The 22,038-nt window shown below is 33.6% G+C and overlaps 2 protein-coding genes across 7 annotated transcripts in view; one reads left to right on the top strand and one right to left on the bottom strand.

The window, feature by feature from the left end:
- JAZF1 (JAZF zinc finger 1) overlaps positions 1-3,805 on the top strand; it is a 332,085-nt gene extending 328,280 nt beyond the window's left edge. For all 4 annotated transcript variants that reach the window (XM_079152575.1, XM_079152578.1, XM_079152576.1 and 1 more), the window contains one exon: positions 1,128-3,805. In XM_079152575.1, coding sequence (XP_079008701.1) covers positions 1,128-1,304 — 177 coding nt within the window. In that variant the 3' untranslated portion in view covers positions 1,305-3,805. The remainder of the gene's footprint in view (positions 1-1,127) is intronic.
- A 603-nt stretch (positions 3,806-4,408) lies between these two features.
- Positions 4,409-22,038, bottom strand: part of TAX1BP1 (Tax1 binding protein 1) — a 76,483-nt gene continuing 58,853 nt past the window's right edge. For 2 of the 3 annotated variants that reach the window (XM_079152555.1, XM_079152556.1), the window contains exons 13-18: positions 20,022-20,147; positions 17,439-17,510; positions 15,684-15,858; positions 15,185-15,327; positions 5,962-6,044; positions 4,409-5,352 (exon numbers count right to left, since the gene is read on the bottom strand). In XM_079152555.1, the coding sequence (XP_079008681.1) occupies positions 5,151-5,352; positions 5,962-6,044; positions 15,185-15,327; positions 15,684-15,858; positions 17,439-17,510; positions 20,022-20,147 (801 nt within the window). In that variant the 3' untranslated portion in view covers positions 4,409-5,150. The remainder of the gene's footprint in view (positions 5,353-5,961; positions 6,045-15,184; positions 15,328-15,683; positions 15,859-17,438; positions 17,511-20,021; positions 20,148-22,038) is intronic. The other variant, XM_079152557.1, reaches the window with a different exon arrangement.

The raw sequence follows: 22,038 nt of genomic DNA, 5'->3' as shown, positions 1-22,038 counted from the left end.
ACATCCTATGAATGGGTGAAAAGACTTGTCGGAATCTTTTTGTTAGGCATGGAACCCGGCCCAGCAGGACTGGTATTTAAGTAGTATTTTAGGAAACAGCTCACACTTAGTTATCTGTGCTTAGCAACTCAAGCCTTAAACTGCTGCTTCTCTATTCTCTGACTTGGAAATTAAATCTTGCACTTAATCCCCTGAGCCTGTTTCCTCACCATTTAATTAGCTGAACAATATTAACTGTTAGTTAAATATGTAAAGAGTAAATCTAGAACTGGAACTTCAGAGTATGCTGGTGAACTAGCAAAACCAATTAGTAGAAATCCAGAAAGCATTTTTGTTAATTTTATCATTCAGATTATTTTATTATGTGGATGTTAAGGAGTCCGGTCAGCATTTAGGTGCCAAAACTAACATAAATAACCTCAACTTTTGAAAGTACATTTTATATTTGGAATGCAGTATGCATCAATAAAGGGAGGATCTCATCTGTCCCTGGGTGCCTGGTTATCACATACACCTATGCTGGCATAGGGCAGGATTTGGGAACAAGTAGCTGTCATAGTGGTCAGTGACACAAGCTTAGGAGCAGAAAAATGGACAAAAGATTCTAGGTGGAGGAAACTACTGTTATAGTCTGAAATCAAGACTTCAGGTTTCCAAATCAAACTCATACAGGTCTTTAAGATTTGTCCCAATCTGTTGGTTCTTTTTTTCTTTAGAAAGAGTTTGTTGGTCATCATGAGTTTATTTTTATAGGGCTGACCATTGTTAACTCACTTCAGAGTAGAAAAATGATTCAGGGAGAAGCCAAGTTCCAGGAAGGAGGAACTGTTCCTTTTTTTTTTTTTTTTTTTAATTTAGTCTGAATCTGAATACATGCTGAAGAAATCAGTGCTTTCAATTTTCAGAGTATCTCCTTGTGTTGTTACCTGAGTGTGTGACTCAGCCCACAATTCACACACCAGATTGTCCTTGAAGAGTCACAACTTAAGTCCATGCAAAGCCTACTACACTCTAAACAGCTGCCATCCAAATGTCTTAACTGCATTCTGGACCCATACTGAGTGTTCCCAAGTATGACAAAAATTCTGTGACTACATCTAATAGCTAATATTTTGTCTTCTCCACAGAATGTGAATGGCATAAAGTACCACGCTAAGAATGGTCACAGAACACAGATTCGTGTCCGCAAACCATTCAAATGTCGGTGTGGAAAGAGTTACAAGACCGCTCAGGGCCTGCGGCACCACACAATCAATTTCCATCCCCCGGTGTCGGCTGAGATTATCAGGAAGATGCAGCAATAACATGCTGGTCATAACTGTGCCAAGAAATCCTCACCAGCAGTTGCTGATTTTGAAAACAGCCACCTTTTTTCAGGGGAAGCATTCAGCAACCCTTTGAAGAATTAAATGCATGCTTTAAATTTTTCTGTAATTTTGGAATGACGTACCTTTGTAGAGTTAATGATTTTGTACATTTGCACATGTAATCATCATACCCATTTTCATTACTTTGATATAAGGTGCTAAACAAAAAAAGCTCTAGGTTCTTCAGCACATTTCCCCCAAAACAAAATAAAATTGAGGGCATGTTGCATATTGTTTAGTTGTATTGCAGTAATATCAACTGGGGGGGGTGGAGGGGCTGGCACTGAGATGTTTTTTCAAGATTGTAATGTGATTGAAGTTTTTCAACACATCAACTCACATACGTTCAAAACCAAAATAATACCTTCATTATCACACTGGTTACCATGCCTTACATAATGGAGTTAGTATTTGTGAGTAGAAAGACTTTAGGTAATGGAATTATAAATAAGAAAGAATGTTTAACATAATATGCTAAAAATATTTTCATATTTAAATAACATGCATAAAAGGTGTGCTTTCTGTGTTTTATATTATCTCGCAAATCCTTTTGCTCTTTGAAAAGCTGAAAATCTTGCCATCTGACTTATCTATCATTTTAGTGTTATAAATGACATTTTTGTACAAAATATTCTATTCTGTTCACTCATTAACACTTTCGTTGAGTGCCTGCTGGGTGCAAGGGATTCAATTCATACCTATTGTTAACTTGTGGACCAAGATACCAGTTTAGTGAAATACTTTCCCCCTGAAATCTGTTAAGAAACAAGTGCAAATTTTGTGTGTATGAAATTTAGTTATAGCTTCAGCTTCTGATGAAGTTTTAAAGCACTTTGTAGTTCTCTATTGCCAACAATTTAATGTTTATGTGTTGCCAATTCTTGCAACCACTGCCCTAAGAAACCTGTGGGTTGCAAAACAGAATTAAAACTCTAAGCACGTTTCAAAAAGAAACATTTTGTTAAGACCCTTATTGCCTCCTCTTCATGTTGTGTTTGGGACTTATTTTAAAGGCACTTTTCCCATCACATTGTAGATGTGTGCATTATCATTGGAAATGTCTGTTTAGCTTTATAAAACATTTTGCCGAAATATGAAAATGAGCCTTATTGACGATTAAGTGCTTCTTGCAGCAGGTGGTCAAAGAAAAGTGTGACTAACATGACCCATCAGAGTGACCCACATCTGGACCATTCCTGAAGTTTCTCTCACCGACAGTACCATCATGCCTTGAGTGTTCTTTTCTCCCAAGTGCTATTCCTTAAACACAAGAGTTTACCAATTGCCTAATTATGCAATAAAAATTGCTTTGAGACAGCTAACTATCCACATACAAACCGGTGAAAAACAAATTCAAATTCCTCATAAAGTAATTTTCTTCACACTATTCCCATCTGATGATAAGTCTTACACATGGCTGGGAAGCAGGGGTCCCTCCTCGATTTTTCAGACATTTTGAAAAGATAGTTCTGTTAAGCAGATGGGTAAGATTCTTTATTTACAAGTTAGGTGAGCAAATCCCTCATAATGAGGGATTTAAAAATATTTCTAAAGACACTGCCCCCTACAAATTTCCTCAGATCTCAAAAAGAGTGGTCTTGGTCCTGAATACACAGTGTTATCCTATGTTTTTAAAAGGGTGATCCAGAATACACGAATCAACTAGCTGGTGCATAAGGCAGCCCTACTTGGCTATTTCAGTTCTACCTACAGTTGACCAAAAAAAAATTCAGGCCAGCAGTTATTATTTAGCTTTGCTCCTTCTAGTGCAACAAAGTGCAGGCTGGATCAGTAGTTCAACAGCTAAACAGTCATAAAATAGTCATTGTGCATGTTAAATTTCTTTCAATGATAAAACAAATTCCAATTTCTATTATTGTGACAGTATTACTAAACAGGTAAGGATGGGAATATTTTGTTATACCGTGTATAGTGAATGTATTGTACTGTGTCTGTGAAAACTGTGCTTTAAATTATATTTTCATATGTTTTGCTGGGGACAGAGCACATTGTTTGAAGGTGACAGAGGTTTTAGAACTGAAGGCAACTTAATCAAAAATCCTGTCAAGAAAAGCTGCTTATAAATGTAAATGAAATCACATTTAAAATAAACTGCCTCTGACCCAAAATAAACATGGCTCTTTATTTCCATCACCCTCCATTATGAAAAAAAGCATTAAGCTTATCATGGGAACTAATGTATCTACTCAGTGTCTTGTTCTATCTTAGATTGCCTGTTATTTTGTAGTACTGTGTGGGTGCAAAGTTTATTCCCTCCAATTTTTGCTTCAGCTGCGTTTTCTAAAGCTTGGGGCCCAAACACTATTTAAAAATAAAGGCCAATAAGATAGCCTCATTTCACTAATAACAGCACTGTAATATTCAAAGGGTACTTTAGATTAATATAAACCATAACTACTAGCTGCAACAACAACAACGCTCACAGTGTTGAATACATTTTATCTGCATACAGTCAGCTTTACCAGGAAGATGAAACAAGAGTCTCCAATTCTGTGGCTTTCAGGACTGTCATATTCTAAACACCTCAATGCCTAATACACTGCCCTGGACTCAAAAATCTTTTCAAAGGATTCCCACAATACACAAATCCTACAAATACAATCAACATGATATGTATGCAGTTCACATACAGCACCCAAGAATGCCAAAGTCTGAATATTAGATTAACATCTTAGTTTGCTCAGAATAAGTCTCAACATTTTGATAACTACCAAAGCAATCAATGTTAAATTCTTAAAATTTACATTATAAAAGAAAAATATAGTTTGTAAGATTTTTTAAAGGCCAAAAAATATGGCCAAGATGCTAGGTTCATGAAAAACTATTGCAAATAAATCTGACAATGAAATTATAGACCTTGAAAAATGTGTCCTCATTATTTAATGTTAATGGATACTGCAAGCAGACATAACTAAAGAAACACATTACTTTGATTTGGGTTTATGCATTATGTTTTTAATCACTGAGAATGTTATTTCAAATTTATATTCTCATCAGGAAAAAGATACCGACACATACTCTGATTTTTATGCCACAAGCACTGTTATGAGGTCATTTAATATCAAAACAAACTACTGACTTGTTCCCTTTATAAATACAAATTCAATGCAATACAAATTAAAAATAGTCATTAGGTTATTCTAAATTTTGTCATAAAATTAGCAAAATATGCCTTCTATTAATTCCTAAAGCCAACATTTCACATATAAAAAGGGCATTTGCAAACGTGTGATCTCATTCTACATGAACTTCCATTTCTAAAGAAAATTCTAAAACTACCATTCTATGGGCTAAATTATGGATCTTTCTATATTCAAAGAATTAACTTCACAAAACTGTTATGATCAATGCTTTTTATTACATAATATTAGTAGTCATGCTCAATCAACAAGGTTAAGAGAAACGTGTAAAAACTCTGCTAAGTAATCTAGCACACTATTACATATATATTTTTCAGTGCAGTAACATTAAAATAATTCCTGTATCCTTTTTTCATACAATCTTGCAAATGAGAATAAATAAAGATATAAACACACGAGAACTTTTCTTAAAGCAAGTAAGATTAATAGTTAGGTTAAAATTATATTTATTGATAAGCCAAAGACTGACCCTGACCCTAGCAACACCAAACTCAAAGTAGCTCCTGGTCAGAAAAGTATGGTAGAAGATGTGTGAAAGTGGTGCCTTGTGGTCTTCTTAGTGGTCTATTTGAAGTGACTTCTTTTAAATTGCTACACTGTATTAAATCATAATAAAAAGTACCTAGTCAAAGTTTAGAACATTCTGATCAAAATGGGTCTGAACATGCCTTTCAAACCCTTGCTGGTCATAGTCGGGTGGGAACTGCTCGCTGCACATTGGGCACACCTTCCAGTGACTTTCAACATGTTCTTCAAATTTGCTCTGATCATAGTTGGGAGGAAACATTAATTCACAGAGAGGACACTTCTTGTGAACATCAAAGCTTAAAGAAAGGAAAATGAAGAATTACAGATTTTCTAATTTGTTAGAAAATTAGCAGTAATAGTCAGTACATGACAAGGTTATGTAACATTTATCGTTAGCTAATATTCCTATTAAACAATGTATCTTGAAAGCCTTTAGTTACTCCAGCAGACTTTTTCCTGCTTCCCAATGCCATAGATAATTTTGTATAGCAAGTATCTCTTTATAAAGCCTTTCAATTTAGGTTAATCTATAATCTATAATTAGATTTGACAAAACCTTTTTCATTAACATCCACCCAAATCCATTAGCATTGCGTGAAATGAGGCTTAGTGCCAAAAATTCCTCCACTTTTAACTAAAAGGAAATGCCTATTGTAAAACTATAAGGGCAAATACAACTCAACAGTGCTCGTCTGGTTTAACAGCTGAGTTATTATGAAATTGGTTCTCAAAAGACTGCACATCAGAAATCATCCAGAGGGCAGTGAACTGCTGGGCCCTACACCTGATTCAATAGACCACACCTGGGAACTTTCATTTCTAACAAATTTCCAGGGACTAACAACACTTTGAGAACCAAGAGTCTTAATCCCATGTAATTTGACAAAAGGAAAGGAAAAACTTACCTGGAATCAAAGCAAAAGCCTGTTCCATGCCCACGTAAATGCTGACTTGGTGGATCAAGAGCAGTGGGCGCATTTTCATCTTCCTAAGCAGAAATAAAATAATTTTAGAACATTTTGAAAAAAGTAAAACCAAATATAAATTCACTAATTTGATTAAGCATACTGACAGTACAAAACAAGAAAATTACACACAATTTTACCTCAACTACCATTTAATTAGACTTTCATATAAACATATTTGACAGTGAACTTTATAGAATATTTCACTATGAACTAACAGTCTGAACTTTGTGGCAAAGAAAACTCTCCCCATATCCACAGGGCATACATTCTAAGATCTGTGGTGGATGCCTGAAACTGAGGATAGTACCCAACTGCAAATAATAGTTATTTCCTATACATACATTCCTATGATAAAGTTACAGATTTAGGTATGGTAAAAGGTTAATAACAATAATAAAGTAAAACAAACAGCATACTGTAACAAAAGCTATGTGAATGTAGTCTCTCTTCCTCTCAAAAAATCTTACTGTACATTTTCACCTTTTCACTTAAGAGGAAGCAATTCAGTTTCTCTTTAGCATAACTGCCAACATCAACTTCTCTAGTGCTATAGGTTCTTTACTAAGTAAAATAGGATTACTTGAACACAAACTGTGATACTGTGACAGTTGACCTGAAAACTGGGACAGCTACTAGGTGACTAGAAGGCAGATAGCATACAGGGTAGATATACCTGTACGAAAGGGTGATTCATGTTGTGTATGAGATTTCAACATGCTACTCAGAACAACACACAATTTAAACCTTATGAATTACTTTCATAATTTTCCATTTACTAATATTCAGACCACAGTTGACTACATATAATTGAAACCACAGAAAGCAAAACAACTGACAAAGGTGTACTACTGTACAAGCAGTAGGGAGACATATCACACCTATCTGTATGGATGAAGGTTAAGACCAAAACTCTTCAAAACCTATATATGACGTTAATTTTACTTACTTTTTGTCATTCCACAATCTGTCCATTTTCATAAGACTGAATTAGTGTTCCGATTTATTCTCATTTACTAATTCTTAAATTGTAAGGAAGCTTTTTTTGACAAAATGTGTAGATACATCCATGCACAATATATAGAAATCATAAATATAGGAAAACTAATAAAATGGGTGAGTTTTTATGTGTCTGTTCTTGGGTACACAGACTGGTAAATCCAACTGGAAAATACATTAAAGCAAAGCAATGCACGAAACCACAAGCCTCAAAACTGCTGTAGAACAAAATTCGATTTTTGATTAACAGTTAAGAAGGGAAACTTCTTAACTCAAGAGTTTTAATTAAAAGAATTTTAAAACCCACTAATTTAGATTCCCATGCCTGTATCCCAGAAGTAAATTCTGACATCTGTATATGTTATACCCACAAACACAGAAGCTCAATTAACACCCCAAACAGGAACATCACTGAAATTGCCTGTTTGCTTTGTTCCTCTCAACAACAGTTAACCACTCTTGTGTCATGACTTAATAGCACAAAACAAGGGGTAACAGGCACTGATGAACATCTTTTATGTTGCTGGGTAGTGATGTTCGCCCTAAAGTGGCTATTAATGGACCATTTAAGTGTGTGTTGGGGAAAAGGTACCCCCCAAAAAAATGCCCATAGGTGACATGAAAATGCAATGTCAATGAAGAAACAGTACTTGGGGGAGGAGTACCTGGTTATATATGCTCAAGGCTCTGAGTTCAATCCTCAGCACCATTAAACAAAAAAACAAAACAAAACAAAAAATTAAGACTATAGGTAAATAAAACCCAGGTAGCTTTTAAATTTATATGTACAAAGAAGGAAGATGATATAGTAGGTCTGATGATAAGGTTAGTATATATAACATAATAAATTTTGATTCTGTACCAGGTTATTATAGCTTCTAGATTTAGGCTTTCCAGCAACAATAGTTGAAATTCTGAATCTGCTTAAACAACTAACATAATGAACCAAAATTCCTCATTCATCAATCAAAATTTTAAAAATTCAAAATTTTGAAATTTTAAAGAAACTAAGGGGAAAAATAAAATAGGGTATGTCATTAATTTTTAGACTTTTTTTTTTTTTTTTTTTTTTTTTTTTTTGGTGGTACTGGGGATCGAACCCAGGGCCTCATGCTTGCAAGGCAAGCACTCTACCGACTGAGCTATCTCCCCAGCAATTTTTAGAATTCTTGAGGATAGATATTTAAAATGGAATACAACTTTCTAGGGGTCAAAAACAATGAAATGTTTAAAAATCTTATAACCTGCTTTCTCCATTTTAAAACAGGTAATGGCTTTCACCAATTGTGTGCTTTCATTCATCAGCCAACAGAATAGTGTATTGCAGGCTAAGATGACACACTTAATCTATCAGACACATTACCCCTGCTCATAAAATACCTCAACAAGAAATCACCTTAGAGGATACCTCAAAACCAGAAAATATGCATTCAGTGTCTGAAATAGCCAATTCATATAATGAAGTCTCTCATGACAATGATATGCAAAATGATCAATCAACAAAAACATATTAAAAAGTGCACCATGATCAAGTGGAATTCATCCCAGGGATGCAAGATTGGCTCAACATCAGAATTCATCACATTAATTCATCACATTAATAGACTTAAAGAATCATATGATCTTCTCAAGAGATGCAGAAAAAAAGCATTTGACAAAATACAGCACCCCTTCATGTTCAAAAAACTAGAAAAGCTAGGGATAGTAGGAACATACCTCAACATTGTAAAAGCTGTATATGCTAAGCCCAAGACCAACATCATTCTAAATGGAGAAAAATTGAAAGCATTCCCTCTAAAAACGAATAAGACAAGAATGCCCTCTTTCACCACTTCTATTCAACATCATCCTGGAAACTCTAGCATGTGGTATATCTACATAATGGAATATTATTCAGCATTATTAAAAAGAAAGAAATTCCAACCCAATTTTAAACATGGATGACCCTTGAAGACACTGTGCTAAAGTGAAATAAACCAATCACAAAAAAGACGAATAACTATATGATTCCAGTTATATAAAGTACCTAGAGTAGTCAGATTCAAAGAAATCAAGTAGAATGGTGCTACGGATTAGGGCAGGATAAAATTGAAGTGTTTCAAGGCTATGAAGTTTCAGTTGTGCAAGATGAGACGTTTCTGGAGATTAGTTGTACAACCATGTGAATGTACATAACATATAGCACTGTATACTTTAACAAGTTGAGATGGCAAAGATTACATTATGTGTACTTTGATTTTTTAAAAGGCCACGAATAAATTTTAGCAATATACATTCAAAGGTTAACAATTAAGTCACACCACCTGAATTATTAGTATCCAGACTATGGGACTATATCTACTTAGTATTTCTAAACTGTATTGTGATTCTACTTTTACTAGGAATTATTAATTGAAGTACTTTATAATTACATTCAGGAATTAATAAATGTCAAGGGAGAAAGGCTCACTACTTAAAACTTTTTTACTCAGTTGGCAATTATTATTCTAATTCAAAAGCATTCATTCTTTAAAAATGTGTGTATTTGCTAAGGCTGAAGACATTACATAAGTGAAAAGAAAGTATCAATAACTCTGGGTAACTTATTTAAAAGAGAATATTTATCTTGACCTTTCAAAACTTTTATTACCATTTATAATAAAATATAATAATATTGTAACATTAACTAATAATACTACTCTTATGAGATGTTATTGTTTAAGCTTCACAAAGACATTCATTCTAATAATATATCAGTCAATGAAGGAATAACACTATAGCACAATAACTTTGATAGTAATTTAAAGGGCTGAAGATAAAGCTCAGTTAGTAGAGTGCTTGCCTTGTAAGCACAAGGCCCTGGGTTCAATCCCCAGCACTGCAAAAAAAAAGTAACTTAAAAAACAGCAAATAATTTTGCAAGATCCCCATGAGATTTCAAACTGTTACTTCTCTCCACATTCAAAATTAACTCAAAGTGGATCAAAATCTAAACTTAAAGAGCTAAAAACTATGATCCTTAGAAGAAAACATAGGAGTAAAAATGAAAATTCTTAAGAGGCAAACGGTCTTAATATGGCAACAAAGATATAGGCAACAAAGGAAAGAGATAAACTCGATGTCACCATATTTAAATTTCTGTGCTACAAAAGATAAAATCAAGAAAAGTAAAGACAATACACGGGGGAAAATATTTGCAAAACATATATATGATAATGGACCCAATTTAGAAACTACCAAAGGATCTGAATAAACATTTCTCCAAAGAAGACATACGAAAGCAAATGAAATGCTTAACATCATTAGGCATAAGGGAAATGCAAATCAAAATCACAAGGATGCACCACTACACACCTACTATAATGGGTTACAATTAAAAAGACAGATAAGGGCTAAGGATGTGACTCAATAGTAGAGGGCTTGCCTAGCATGCCCGAGTTTAATTCCCAGCATTGTCCCCTCATACTCCACCACCAAAAAAACAACTATAATAACAAGTATAGGCAAAGACATTGTGAATTGGAACTCTCATATATTGCTGATGTAAAATCAAGTGGCCACTGTGGAAAACAATTAGGCAGTTCTTCAAAAGGTTAAACAGTTAACACATGACCCAGCAAGTTAACTAGAAGGAATTTTACCAACGATTACCGGTAGAATTGACCTACCAATTCACTTTCCCCAAAAAAGTAAAAGTGTTCATACACAAATGTTCAGAACAGCACTATTCACAATGCCCCCAAAATGAAAATAATCTAAATGTCCATCAACAGATGAATAAACAAAATATGGTAAACTGAAAAAAATGACTGAACATTACGTAGCAATAAAGAGGAACCAAACATGAATGTATACTAAAAAATGATAACCTTGAAAATGTACTCAGTGACCCAAAAGGCCACAATTATACGATTTAATTTATATATCTGAATGTCCAAAATAGGCTTATCTATTTAAAAAATAAAACATTATGAATTTCCTCAACTGAAGGAATAAAAGAATAGAAAGGAGAGTTGACTGCTAAAGGGTACAAGCTGTAGTGGGGAGCAGGGGAGAGTGATGTTGCACAATCACTGACTATATAAAAAACTACTGAATTATATACTTTCCATGATAAAACTATAAAAAGCATGTGAATTATCTCTCAATAAAGTCACCTAAAATTACTTTTCTAAGATAATCTGAATTTTAAATAGTTTATTAGAAAAAAAAAAAAAAGAAACAAAAGCATTTCTTTAAACATTTCAATAGCCCCTACTATATGAAAGACATTACACGGTTATGGAAAAGGTAAAATTTTACATTGAGATACCAACCAGATACATACTACCAGGTAGAAATAACTATATATAAAAAGGGTACAGTGGCACATGCCTATAATCCTAGCAATTTGGGAAGTTGAGGCAGGAGAATCACACGTTCAAGGCCACTTTGGGCAACTTAATGAGACCCTGTCTCAAAATAAAAAATAAGGGGCTGGAGTTGTGGCTCAGTGGTAGAGCGCTTCCCTAGCACGCATGAGGCACTGGGTTCAATTCTCAGCACTGCATATAAATAATAAAATAAAGGTCCATTGACAACTAAAAATTTTTAAAAAATAAAAAATCATTTTATGCTGTAAATTATCTATTTTTTCCTATGTTGCTTATGCTTTTTACATCATATTTAAGAAACCATTGCCGAATCCAAGATAGCAAAAGAAAATATAGAAATAAATCTTTTTGAGTTTTAGCTCTCACATTTAGGTCCTCCAATTTGAGTTAATCTTTGTATATGTGTGAGTCAGGGATATAATTTTTTCAGCACCATTTACAGTAAAGATTATTCTTTTCTCATTGAACTCATGTGGCACTAATAAAATGAGTTGACTATAATTACATACTAATTCATAAACAGGAAAACACACTAAAATACGATTTTTAAAACAATATGTGGAAATGGCAAAATTTGAGAAAAGTAAACTCAAACAATGTTCCATGAAAAATAAGAGGTCTTGATTATTTCAAGCTGTGATTTTTAATAATTTCAAAGTCACAGACCCTTTGAGAATCATGGGTCCTCTTGAGAATAAATGCTAAAAGCATGCTACAAATAAAATATATATATCAAAAAGTGTCTTCAGTGTGAGGGTTCACTGTGAAGGACTCATGTAGGAAGATGCAAACAAACCCATATTAATGAAATGTGTAAGCTCTGCAAACAAACCTCACATTAATAAAATGTGTAAGCCTCGTTGGCTGGTTTTTTCTGTTTCTGTTTTTTTTTGGTTGGGGGTAGGAATGAAGGTAGAAGGAAACAACGAAGGCATGAAAACAAGTAGAAAACAGACTGGGCATTAAAGAGAAAATAAAACAGTCTTTTCTAATGGAAGGAGCAGTTTGGACCTGTACATTCCAAACCACTACTGTTGCTCTGCAAACCACATTTTCTGATTTAGGCCCACGGTCCCAAAAAGTGAGTTATGAAGGTGCCTACTGTACCAAAGGAAATTCAGAGGAAATCTGTGATATGATTTTAATTTCCTAGGAATAATAAATACATGGAAAAACATAAAAATACTCAATATTTGTCAGATAACATGTGAATAACCAGTTTAAGACCTTCAGTTTCAATTTCAGATAGTACTACATAGAGTTCAGTAACACCCTGGCTTTGAGAAGTTAGGTCTTTGGCAGGTGCTACGATATAAATCAAGGGCCATGTGAAAAAAATAAAATAAAATAGGAAATAAGAGTGGTCTATCCCATGTGATTTCAAGGTTTCAGAAGCTGTACAATAGCCAACAGTTACAAACATACCATTAGTAACCATGGTTATTTAAGAATAAATAACTTTTTTATTTTTCCTTTCAAATTTAGGTATACTACTTTTCCAAATGAATACTAAATTTGTTAGGAGATAAATACTTGTTAGGTGTTTCATTTGGCCCAGAGGGTGCTAATAGAAAAAATAAAATTACTGAGATCCTAAGGCTGCACTGAATTGAAAAAGTATGGGAATGCCTGGTACAATCTTATTTGATACTTATAAAACCAGATCTTCTACAGCCAAATTGAGGAGGCTCAAATTCTGCCTCCTCCCTTCACCAGTTGTGTGATTTGGACCTATTTAATCTTCTCTGTTTTTCTCTACTTTTTAAAAAAGTGATAGTGAGGGGTTGGGGATGTAGCTCAGTTGGTAGAGTTCTTGCCTTGCAAGCACGAGGCCCTGTGTTCAATCCTCAGCACCGCAAAAGAAAAAAAAAAAAAAAAAAAAGAGAGAGAGAGAGAGAGAGAGAGAGAGAGAGAGAGATAGTGATAGCTTCCATCTCTTAGGACCATTAGGAATAACAAATGTGCTACTATAACAGTTTAGCATTAGCTGACAAACAGTATAGAAACGTTTACTGCCACCACCATAATAATTATGATGCTACAGTTATTGCAATTATTAGTTAAATGGGAGTCATAAAAGCTTTTAAGCTGAGAGTTGACTATAGTTTCTGGCGCAGAAGGGAAGAAAGACAGCCGGTACAGGCCCTGAAGTAGGCCACCTTGACACTAACTCAAAGGTGCTCACTGGGGCCTGTGGCTATTATTCACTCCCAGGGGAAAGAAACAGAAGGAACGGGTCAATTCAAATTTGCTTTCCATATTCTTACCAAAACACTTCATTTGCAAGTGATTTTTGTTGTGTAATAACAAGAATTTTTAAAAGTTTTGAATGTACATAAAAATTGCTCAAATGTAAAAAATCTGATTGCCAAATACAATTACTCTGGGTGTGCATATTAAGTCCTTCTATTCCATTACCAAATCTAAGCATGTCAGCAAATGAGCACAAGCCTCTAACACTGCTTCTCATGAGTTTGCAGGAGGGCAAAGCACACAGATCAGAAAGAACATTCTGCTAATTAAACTGAAGCAGATGACTACGGAAGAGAAGGGCTTGTCACATGTAACATCTGTGCCAAAGATGATCAGATTAAATATGCAAAATGTGAATTAAAGATGTGAAAAAGCAGTAAGATGATACTCTAGACCTTAAATAGGCTACAAAAGTTCTGACAGTTTTCCTAATTATTCCCAGTAATGGACACAGGAGGCCAAAAGGCAGGAGAGAGAAATACATTTTTCTCCATTATGGGTGTTGAGCACCAAGGCTAAAATCATGCCTGTCTGAACACTGATCAGTTTCTGCAAAGGTTAATAGCAATTAAATGTAGCAAACTAGATTAAATGAGAAACAGGTCATGATACCACTGTACTTGCAAAGAGCATAAAAAGCATTTCTTTTAAACTGATCTTAATACACAGGAAATTGAAAAAGAACTTCTATGAAGAAAAGAACGTACTTTCCAAAGTAGAGCAGCTCTGAGAAAATAAAGCTATTTCTTAAAAGGTAAAAATAATTTCTTAAATACGTTTTTAAAAAATGATATGCCACACAACTGATTCCATTATCATCAGTATTATTTTGCTGTCATAAAATAAGAAATGCTACATAAATAAAGATGTCTAAAAAGTTATTTCTCTGAAAAAGAAAACTACATGATACCTAAACTCTTTTTTTTTCTGGCTAAAATTAATAAAGCGTGCACCTTAAAAATTTCCAGTAGGATATAAATATAAAAAGTGCAATATTATGCTTCTGTATGAATCATAATAACTTCACTTCTTCCAGTCTAGGACATCTATAATACACAGAATGCAGTGAGTTACTCAGCGATAATTAAGATTCAACCATCTGGCCAAGTATAGTAACGCACGCCTATAATCCCAGTGGCTCAGGAGGCTGAGGAAGGAGGACAGGAGTTCAAACCAGCCTCAACAATTGAGCAACACCCTAAGCAACTCAGTGAGAACCTGTTTCTAAATAAAGTATTTTAAATAGGGCTGGGATCATAGTTCAATAGTTAAGCTCCCCTGGGTTCAATCCCTGTAGCAAAAAAAAAAAAAAAATTCAACTATCTGAATAACTATAATCATCTGAGATTATTCTCTGAATTTAATCTTTTACTTCAGTGTATAAATCCTAAAATCTGAAGCATATCTGTTTGTTTTTCAAATTTCAATACAAGCAAGATTTTTCCAGAAACCATGCAAACCCAAGTATATATTCTTTCCACACATGCACATACCTTTTACAGTCTACATGAGACAAAAAAATAAAAGGGACAGATTCAGGCAATAGAAATTCAACTTACTTTGCTGTCCTCTGGGTCTTCTAAACCATCAGGCCGACTAAGGTTTCGAGAAGGCTGGCTACAGACAACATTGTCTTCCCAAGAGGGGACCCTTACAGGCGGCCTTTGAATTTCATCTGGATAAAAAGCACCATCTGCTCCATCTGTAAATAAAAATTTTGGAAGAGAAAAAAATACATTTTTCAGGAGGGCAGGGTGAAACTATTTACTACAATTAGCATCTCCATGTATACATTTGATAAACAATGTAAAAAACCATACTGGTGCATCAAAAATAGATGTTTTTATTTTTAACCCAAGTGATTTTAGAATTGAGCTATATATAATGAACATGGTACATCACGTCTAGATGATGCCCTTAACAGTGTTAAACATTCAAACTTCCAATTACACAAATGTTTCCATTAGAGTTGATTGTGCCAAGCGGGTCTCTAATGTCACGAAAATATAAGGAAAAAAAATCTCCATATTCAGTTAACCCCAAGCCAAAAATAATAACCTCTTGTTTCTTGTGTTGCATATGGATTACCATATTGCAGAACTGGTTGTGCGTTTGGCAGCACATGAACGTGCCCATTTTGCTCTGAGCATGTGTTGAGACACTGTGAGACCTGTTGGGGACTCTGGCCTTCTGTTTTCCTTTCTGTTTGATTTTCTAAATTCCTTTTAAGTTCCTAAAATTAACAAAAACAAAAATAAGAAAAGCAATCAAATATTTTGTAAGGGTAGCATTAAACATTTAGCTAAAATACAATAATAAAATTTATTTCCATATTATGTTTCAGATATGCAGTTGGAAAGGCTATCAACTTTTCGTAAATGACCCTTCCACAGTTAATAAAATCAGAAAGCAAGATAAAACTCAAATGAATTTTCAAATTTACCTGTGCTAAAATGTCCCTTGTAATTGAACTAATTTATTAATCTCTTACTTCTCCGTTATTAACAGTATTTGAAAGTCTTAATATAGAATTATAAACATTTGATTTAATTCCCTAGGGAAGCAATTGATTTTTTTTTCTTTTTTTTATTAATTCTTTCAGAGTATAAGAAACATTTCCCAACTATTTAACAAAGCAAGTATTATTCTGCTATGAAAACCAAACAAGAACATCAAGGAAAAAAAAATTACCTCATCCCTTCTAAGTATTGATGGAAAAATCCCCAACTTATTAGCAAATCAAAATCGACAACGTTAAAAAAAAAAAAAAAAAACATTATGACCAAATCAGAACACAACTGTACACAGAATGGTCAAGGGAAAAAATGACATTAGAGTAAAGTAGTGAGGTAGTGGAGTAAAGTAGTGAGGGAACAAAAAAGGTCCTAGTAGACAATAAGTCAGTGTAAGTAAGAAGAGTATACATATATAAATGGACTTGGGTGTCATGTGAGTGGGTCAAGTCCCTTTTTTCTAAGCCATAGTTTCTTCTGCTGTAAACAAATGTAAGAATGTTTTTTATGCAAAAAAGTTGTGAGGTCAAATCAGGAGTCCACTTATTCCACTCCAGTGACTCAAAACTAGCACAGTTCAATGAAGTAATCACCTATCAACAAAATAGCACATGTAATTTGAGCCTTAGTAAAATCACAAATTATTATGTTTTTAAAAAGAGAGCTATTTTCATTTATCCAATCACTAATTCTTAATGCTCACTTGCTACATTCTATAGATCCACATTCCACTAGTTCATCTTCCTCTTTTTATTATGAGCACATGGTTAAGATGAATATAACAACTACTACCATGGTTTGGTGCTACCAACTTAATAATAATACACAAGCAATTTTTCCACCATTGCTTTTATACCAAACAGTATAAATGTTACACCATGGGGGGAGGGGAATCCAAGTAATGCTATAGTATTGTTACGAAAAATTTTATCTTTGCAGACCCCTGAAAGGAGATGGGTACACACCTAAAGTACCACAGAACAAACTTTGAGAAATACGATACTACACCATCTTTACATTACAACTGTATAGCTCTATTTAAATGTCAGGTTACACTGTTCTTAATTTTACAACTTCATAAGCATTTCCTATTACAAAAGAAAACCAGACAAGAACACAAAATTTTTTTTTAAATTTCAACATATTCCTAAATTTGAACATTATAAAATTTATTTATTGTTAAATACAAAACATATAACAAAGACTGAACTAATAGTTTTTAACACTTTAGCATTTTTCTCATATTCCAAAGCAAATACATGAAAATTGTTTTGTTTTTTAAAAGCACAATGCTCAATACCTTCTCTCTGGAGAGATTTTCCAAATGTGAAGTCAGACCATTTATTTCTTTGTCTTTCTCGGCCAACTGAAGCTGAATAAAGAAATGAATTAATTTTTCATTATTTCCTCCTTACAATTTGAGATCATATGATTCTATGAAAATAGTTTCTACTATCAAATTCATGTATTTTCTTCAGTGCTTAGTCTTTGGCTTCTCTAAATTATCAATCAGTTCCTCTTATTCTTAAAACTGTCCCTTTGGTTTATGTAAAACTGAATCAATACTATCATCCTCCACGTCCTTTGTGTCTACTTTTTCTTCTCAATTATACATGAGTATTCTCCAAAGTTTCTTTGGCATCTCTCTGAAAACTCACTTTCTTCCATGCCTTGAAAATAACCACAGATACTAACTCGTGTACCACTTTCTCTATTTCCTAAGTTCCAAATCTGCCTTTTGGTTAGATATGTTCACATTGCTGTCCTTCCCTCATTGTAAGGACAAAATATCCCAAGCCTACTTTCCTACATTTGTTAACAAGAGACCATAAAATCAGAGAACACTGATTGTTAAAATACTTCTTCCTCCTCCTCTTCCTCCATTCCCCAAAGCTTTTACTGTCATTCATTCCTTCAACCACCACCCACTGATCACCTATTACAGGATAAGTATTAACAGATACAAAAACAAATAAACCTATTTTTCAATAATTCTTCCCTAAAGATGTATTTCAATATGTTCTTTTCTAGACTCATGTCCTATTCAATGGCATGAGATGAGAAGCTATTCAAAGAAGGTGGCCTTTATCAATCCATTTGAAGAATATTTCTACCTGATTTCCTCACCTTCAAACTGTTCCTACATATAAATTCTCTTCAGTGCTACCAAATTATTCTCAGAAGGATCTACTTCTAGTTGGGTCCCTTTTAGCCTAAAAAGTTCTGAAGAGCATCGAGCACCCAAATTCCATTTTAGACCTTCCAAAATCTGGCTTCAAACTTTCATTCAAGTCTACTCTACTCTATCATAGATATTAAAAGCTTTATTACTCAACAGTTTTCAACCAGTAACAGTCCAAACGCTTTAGTCCCCCAGCTCTGCTATCTTCATCTGACCTCCAAACCTGTATAATGCTTTTACCATCTGGTTAGGACAATTCTTCCTCCTTTTCCTAGCCTTTTTTTTTGGCCTCCTTATCCTTCCTTTCAGTTTGGTCTTTCAAAGGTCTAGTTTCTTCATAATGTCTTCCTACTGAATATTTGATTGGAAACAACCCTCGGGTACTTTAAACGTATTATTCATGTGAAGTTTTTATCACATTTTACCTTAACTGCTCAGTGCAAGTCTGTGTTAAAAAGCAAGGGCATTAAATAGATTTCAATAAATATTTAATAGATTTCAATAAATATTTCATTTTTTTCTCATCAATATGTAAAAAAATTAAATATATTCAGTATTCACACTTTATAAATAATAACAAGTTGCTAGTCATTGAAGACAATATCCACAGACATCTCAGAAGCAATAATGATTCATTTTAAGAACAGGAAGATCACCAGTAAAATTCTAGCTCACGCTAGCTCTGACAAAGGAAACTTTAAATAATTCTAATTTTAAAGTTAGATACATATACAAGTAGCTATGATCCAGCAAAACTTTATCACTTAGAACTGTCAGGAAAGCCACTGAGTCACATCCCCAACCCCATACATATACATTTTAAAATAAACCATTGTACTTTATTCCTGAGAAAGCTAATATTTTACTACTTATTAGCTAGACAACCCAATAATTTTCTTCACTAGCCTTCTTACAGATATTATTTATCATTTGGATTTTTCTGCAAATGTTACATTAGCAAAAAATAATTTTCATTAATTAGGATTATATCACTTACTTTGCAGAACTTTGTTCAGGATCACAATAAAACAACTAAAGGATAAATTTTAAAATTCTAGCAAAAATGTTTAAGAATTACTGATGATATATTATTAATAATATCCATCAAGGCCCCCAAATAATTTAACATACACATTTATGTTTGTTTAAAAAAAAGAAAGAAGGAAAGCCAAGTGTGGTGGCACACACCTATAATCCCAGTGGCTCAGGAGGCTGAGGCAGGAGGATCACAAATTCAGTCAGCCTTGGCAACTCAGCCAGGCCCTATGTAACTTAGTGAGACCTTCTCTCAAAATAAAAAATATAAAAAGGGCTGGGGATGTGGTAAAGTACCCATGGGTTCAATTCCCACTACCTCATCCCCTGCCCAAAAAAAAAAAAAAAAAAACCCAGCAGAATAATGAAATGATTGCTTTTAATCTTTAAAAATAAACAAAATTAAATTTTAATAGCTATCTGAATCCACAGAATTAAAGCCATAATACCAGTTCATATGAATATTCACTTTCTTGGTTCATAGTGAATAATCTATTTCCAGGGTAATTAAATACAGTTTTCATTTATAGAAGAAAATGCTATCCCAATTATCCATATTAAAAATGTATAGTAGGTTGATAAAAATTACAGAAAATACGTTTTCAAAAGCATCAGCTGGTACAATAAGTTCTATGCTTTAGGTTTGTACTCAAGTTCTGCACTTACTTTATAACTGTCCTCTACTTCAGCTAGTTCAAGTTTTACATTTTCAACAATTTTCATTTGTTCTTTCCATTTCAGCTCCATTTTTGCAAGTTCATCAGCATATTTACTGCATTTGGTTTTTTCATCCTAAATAAAATTAGTGTAATTACCAAAAGATTTTAAATCTATATAAAGGAAACATATACACAAACTTTAGATGTGTACTAAATATTTTTCATAACCCTGCTCCAATAGAATAAAAATTAAAAAACTAAATGTCTATCAACAGATTAATCATTTTATATCCACACAATGGGAGAGTATAAATCTATTTAAAAGGAGGTAGATGTTCAAGTAGACAAAAATGTTGAATTACATTGACTTGTATGTTGCAAAAAACAGTACAGTATAATCCATTCTTATAAGTTGTTTTAAACAATTATATATGATATCTATCACTATTCTATAGAAAAATATATAAATTAAATTATTAACAGCTCATATCTGGGGATCGGGATCATGGGGTTACTTTTTACCATCTCTATTCTTTTTATCTGTAGTGATATAACATGTCACAATAAGTATGTATGACTTTTACAAAAGGAAAGAGGAAAATTATGCATTCATGTGACTATTTTTTCTTATAACCCAAAAGTCTTATGGAAGGAGTTACAAATCATGACAAAAAGGCAAAATATGATCATTTCATTTTGAATGTTTTTGTTCAAGGTGAAGTTTAAAAGTATACCTTTGAGTAATTCAGTGGAGAAAGAAATATCTTTGAAAAAACAATGCTAAATTAACTCTGTCATACATTCCGTACCTCATATCACACACAAAAATTAATTCAAATGGTTCATAGACCTAAACACAAAACCTGACTATAAAACTTCTAGATGGGCTGAAAATGTAATTCAGTGGTACAGCACTTGCTCAGCATGCTTGGAGTTGTGAGTTCAATAGCCTGCATCACAAAAACAAAACAAAAATCTTCTGGAAGATAACATGGGAGAAAATCTTTTTTCACTTTGATTTAAACAAGTGTTCTTAAATATAAAAAGAAAAAATATAAAGAAACAATTAATAAACTCAAAATTAAAATTTTGCTTTTTTTTTTTTTTTTAATTTTGCTTTTCTAAAAACACCATTAAGGAAATGAAAAGGCAAGGCACAGACAGGGAGAAAATATGCACCACAAATATAGGTCAGAAAAAGAAATTATATTTAGAATAAAGAACAATTACAACACAAGATGAACAACCCAATTTTTAAAATAGAAAAAAAGACCTGGTTGGGTACTGAGGTGCATGCCTGTAATCCCAGTGGCTCAGGAGGCTGAGTCACGAGGATCAAAAGTTCAAAACCAGCCTCAGCAAAAGCAAGGTGCTAAGTTAAGCAACGCACTGAGACCCTGTCTCTAAATAAAATACAAAATAGGGCTGGGGATGTGGCTCAGTGGTTAAGTATCCCTGAGTTCAATCCCCAGCAGACCCCCACCAAAAAAAGGATCTGAACAATCACCAAAGCGGGGTTGGGAGGGTACACAGCTGACAAGTTTAAGAAAGGAAGCTCAGTATGAAGTCATCATGGAAATGCAAATTAGAACCACAATGATATTATCATTAAGTTCAATAGTCTGGCTGTGTAAAATGGTACAACAGTACTATGCAAAACAATCTGGTAATTTCTCATAAGAGTTAACCAATAGTTCACCTTACCTTATCACCTAGGCATTTCACTGATGGATATTTACCCACAAGAAGCAAAAAACTGTTATGATTACAACAAAGCTTATCTACAAATACTTAGAACAATTTTACAATAAAAAAAAAAACCCACATGCCCACCCACTTGTGAATAGGTAAACAAATTATGATACATACATACAATGCGATACCACCTCAGCAACGAAATGGAATGAATAACAATATAAGCAATACTATGGATAGTTCTCAAAGTAATTTGTGCTGAAAGAGCACAAGAAGAGAGAACATACAAAATATAAAGTCATACAAAAAAGGTAGGCTGATCAATAGTG

Source organism: Sciurus vulgaris (genome assembly GCF_902686455.1).
Source record: "Sciurus vulgaris genome assembly, chromosome: 8".
In the NCBI taxonomy this organism is placed as follows: Eukaryota; Metazoa; Chordata; class Mammalia; order Rodentia; family Sciuridae; genus Sciurus; species Sciurus vulgaris.
The sequence above is the reverse complement of the archived record's forward strand: the minus strand, read 5'-3'. Positions and strand labels throughout refer to the sequence as shown.